Source organism: Chiloscyllium plagiosum, chromosome 20, assembly GCF_004010195.1.
Source record: "Chiloscyllium plagiosum isolate BGI_BamShark_2017 chromosome 20, ASM401019v2, whole genome shotgun sequence".
NCBI classification, from domain to species: domain Eukaryota; kingdom Metazoa; phylum Chordata; class Chondrichthyes; order Orectolobiformes; family Hemiscylliidae; genus Chiloscyllium; species Chiloscyllium plagiosum.
In genome coordinates, this window is record NC_057729.1 from 24,615,626 (window position 1) to 24,620,122 (window position 4,497).

A 4,497-nucleotide genomic window follows, 5' to 3' on the forward strand; every position below is an offset into this window, starting at 1 on the left:
TTCTAAAAAAAGATCTTTACACACCAGAACCTATTCTTCAAAGATTTTTCTTGTAAAATAAAGCTTCCTGGAACACGATAATGCATTAATTTCAGCTGGTACCTGGGTATGGTATGAAGGAAGTAAGGTATCAGCAAGCGGCTGCCTTTCAGTAAGATGTCAATTCCCTTCTCCTGTCTTTTTGGGTAGATGTAAAAGTTCCTGTTACTTTTCACAGTAAAACACAAAGTGTCCTTTGTATCCAAGACAATTAACTTTCCTTCATCTATCAACATCACCAATCTTTGTCATTTATTTCATTGTGGAACCTTGTATTATGCAGATTGGCTACATAGATTGCCTAGAAAACTGAAGTGATTCGTCAGTGAAGTGCTTTGGATCAGAGGACACAAAGTACTCTTTGAGCTAGATAAATTCAAAATTATTGAGAAATATGTACTGAACAGGATGATAGTGGGAGCAGTTAATTTTAAGTCAATCAAATGAATACTTGATAAACTTATTTTCCAGAAATGTTTGAAACAAGAGAGATGTAATTTGAGATGTAGCTTGTAAGAGCAATGTGCTTGGGAGGAAAGAAGTGACTTTGGGTTTACGGTTCCCCATATTGTTCTGTTCCATTTGTTATTTGTAGACTGAGTCAGATTAATTATTGAGATTAGTTACCAGTTCCATTATCATTGTATCATGCAACCACCAGATACAACTATCTGATTACAACTAGCATGCAGTATGATGGCCCTTGATCTTTTGTCTCAGCTAGCACTTGGGGCAATAATAGAGTGCTAGGAGTTTGTATTTGAGTTTGTATTGCTCATGGTGTGACTCTTCCTCAAGAACCAACCACTTCAACTCCAGTGAATTGTGATAAGCATTTGATAAGTTAAATTCGTAAAGAAAAAGAAACTGTTCTATAAATTAATGCCCCTTTTTGTTTCTTTCTTTCCTGATCACTCACGTTTATTGCTTTCCTTCCTCTTTCCTGAAAGCCATCAGAAGGAGATCACAATAAACCTCAAGACTGTCCCACCCAATTCCTTGGTCTCCCAGTGGCATTTAAAAATAGAAGAGTGACATTCTTTGGGACAATTAGAGGTGTGCAATAATTGCTCACTTGGCTGGCAATGCACGCATATCATAATTTTTTTTACATGGCACAATGATGTCAAAGCAATAGGTCACAAGAAGGACTGCCACCTGGGAAAGTATAGTGTTAGAGTTCAACTGACGCTCTTCAAGCTGAGTCTCAGCAAGAGTTGATTAGTCTTCCTGAAGTTCAGGAGGAGTGTAACACATCAGATATTATCTCAATCATCGGAAGTAAAGTTATTTTTCTAATCTACAGAAAGTTGTGCAGCAAATTATACAAGAAGAGGCTTTTGAAAATAAATTGTATAGTTTATTTTTAGTGAGCATGCTACTGATACAGATCATGTGTGAAATACACTTGGTCTTGTGAAAGCATCACTGTTGCTGACATGGGATCCAGCTTTGAGATTAAGCCATAATTAACATTAATCTTTCAGTTCTCAAAGGTTTGAAACTGGCACCAAATTCTTAACCAGTTTTAAAAGCACACTGTGATGAAGCAGTTCTCCAGTGTACATTATCACAGGTGGTGGGATGTCGGGTCGCACCCATAATCCCCTTTGTGCCAACATTTCTTTCTGACACACACTACAAAGGAGGTGGTCAGCTGGATTTAAGTGGATCTCCATAGCAGGCTCACAGAAAGTGATCAAATGAGTTAGAGCAGGCATCATTTGTCCTCCACCTGAGAATCCTTTCGAGGATGGAATTGCCAAATGCCTTGGGGCAGATGGAAATATTACACTTGGTCTGAGAATAAGCTGTAATACAGAGAAGCCTAGTTTAAAGGAAGCAAATAAATAAACAAATGCAAAATATGTAAACCAGTTAGGATGATGCTTTTAGTTTTGCAGAGGCATTTCTCTTGTAAAACCTTACAATTTATAAAGCAAATTTTCTCTTAATGAAAACCGGTGCCAATTGCATTTAATATAGCTCAGTGTTTTTTAGTTGCTTCTTAATGAAGAGAACAGTTTGTTATATGTCTAACTAAAATGAAGAATGCCATCACTGCTGTCTTGTGAATTTTGAGGCATGGTTGGTATTTTCAAAGTGATAAACTCCAGTACTGGGTACGTTAAAATCTTTTTTTGATATCAGTGTGATTATATGTGCTTTGTGCAGATGTTGAATGCAAGGAAAATTTCTGCAAAACTAAATATACTGATGATGGTTTGAACCACTTTCTTGCTGTTGCTCCTGTCTTTTGCTATTTCATTTCTAAACTTGTGTATCTTCATCTAATATTGTATACCATATTCATGAAAGGAAGATCATGCAGAGCTGAAATTGTTAAATTATTTCAATATGTGTAGACCAAAAATGCTTTTTGTAATTATTGAAAAATCTACGTGAAACTGTGTATTTTATTGCACGCATATTGCAGGTGATTTGATGCTTTTGTTTTTAGGATCATGATGTCACACCACACTGAGTAAACAAGTGTATAATTCTCCACTCGGCTGATTGTAAATTCATATGAACTGTCAGGCAGCAGATTTCCAATCTCAACACTGTCCGACTCAACAGAAATCACTCCAAAATGATTCTTCTCAGTGCAATAATGGGGTTCCAAGAGTTTGTATTTGAGTTCGTATTGCTCATGATCTGCCTCTTCCCCAAGAACCAACCATTTCAACTCCACTGAATTGTGATAAACAGTTGATTCTTTCCGATCAAACAATACAGGCATCTTGGTTCGCAGAACCACTCTGAGTTGAGGAATTTTGTTCGACTTTGCATCACTCATTAAGTGATGCTTTACATAAAGTTTGCCAGGTACAAGAATTGATATGAAATTTTTTAGCGTATTGAAGAGCTGTCCAAGTCTCGAACAAGTAGTGTTCCAATGTAAAAGAAACAATGTCACATCTGATATCTTAGCAATGACTTTCAACTCTTCACGTCCATATTTCAGCTCACTAAGATATTCTCTGAGCAGCAAAAGCTGGATTTTGACCTGAGTTGTCCCGATTTTTTTCATCCTTAGAAATTTACACGGATCAATTAACTGATATAGTACATTAGGTTGAAATAGGTTCTGATCTCCTAATGTCAAGTGCTTTGGCATTACATCTACATAATAAGAACATTTTTTCAATAGTTCCAGTCTTGTTTCGTAGTGCTTCAAGATGTCCGTGTTTAAGTTGTTTCCAAGAAACTGCAGAACTATATTTTTTCTGTCTACGTATTTCCTCCAGGCATCTCCAAGGATCCCACATTCATGAATTCGTACAGTCTCTTTCTTCACCATGGATTGATCGCTGTGCAAAGCCATTAGTCTGTTCTTCTACATCACTGAATAGTAAGACAAAATATCAACAATATAAATACTGAAAATACAACCAGCAGCCTAACATTTATTTCAATTCACTAGCAGTTCCAATTTGTATTTACTATAGTCAGTGATCCAGTCAGCAATGATGATTTGTCCAAATATATGTGTCAGTATGTGAATCCACTCCTTCCTAGTTTCACATCCTCCTCTCTGTGATTGATAGTGCCCCTGACCATGCACGTTCTATATCCCACACCTCTGCTCTCAACCCTTCCCCTCTCTCATGGAATGATGATGAGGTTCCACACAGATGCTGTCAAACCTGTTGAGCTTTTCTAGCAACTTCTGTTTTGTTTCTGATTTCCAGCATCCGCAATCATTTCGGGTGTTTAATGGTAAGGTTCCCCTTGTATTTACTTTTAACTTCTTGAGCCTCCATTAGTGATGGATCATCCTCTCCATTTTCACGACCTCCAGAATGATGCCACCACCAAACACATTTTTCAGCCTTTTAAAAGAATAATTTCCTCCACAAGAGCCTGCTGCACTCCCACAACCACTCTTAACATCCCTTGCCTTTCACACAGAACCTTTCCTTGAAAATAGACAGGATGCAGCACTATCCCTTTTGCTTCTCCCTTTCAGCTGTCCAGAAATTGAAAAGCTATTTCCCAGTGAAAAGACATTAAATGGTTTTTCTTTTAGTTTAGAATATTTTGCTTGCCACTTATAGCACAGTCTCTTCCAATGCAGGAAACACAGAATAAGCTGCTGCATTGTGAATCACCTCCACTCAGCCTGCAAGCATAACTCTGAGTTCCTAGATGGTTGTCCTCTTAGTACAGGGTTGTCCAACTGTTTTGGATGAGGGATCCTATTACTTTTATTTTCTCATTCAAGGGGCCAATGAGGAGATTTTGGATTGCTAAGGTTCAGCACAATGTCAAATATGAATTGATTTAAAAATCAGTGTCAAAGGAAATGATTTGATCATTTTTAAAAAGAGTAATCAATAAAATGTGCCAAGCAGAGGAACCAGAGTAGACAGGGAGGAGGCTGGAAGGATACAGCAAGCCAGGCAACATCAGGAGGTGGAGAAGTCAATGTTTCAGATGTAACCCTTCCTCAGG

At 37.7% G+C, this 4,497-nt stretch overlaps 1 protein-coding gene across 1 annotated transcript; it reads right to left on the reverse strand.

Annotated features, from left to right (window-relative positions):
* Positions 1-2,437: 2,437 nt before the first annotated feature.
* LOC122559956 (fibronectin type III domain-containing protein 11-like) lies at positions 2,438-3,367 on the reverse strand. The gene has a single exon (XM_043710065.1). The coding sequence runs from the start codon at positions 3,365-3,367 to the stop codon at positions 2,438-2,440; it is 930 nt and encodes a 309-aa protein (XP_043566000.1).
* Between the last annotated feature and the right edge of the window lie 1,130 nt (positions 3,368-4,497).

Bases quoted from the DNA above. Each gene is read 5' to 3' on its own strand.
- LOC122559956 (XM_043710065.1), bottom strand. From the start codon at position 3,367: ATGGCTTTGCACAGCGATCAATCCATGGTGAAGAAAGAGACTGTACGA.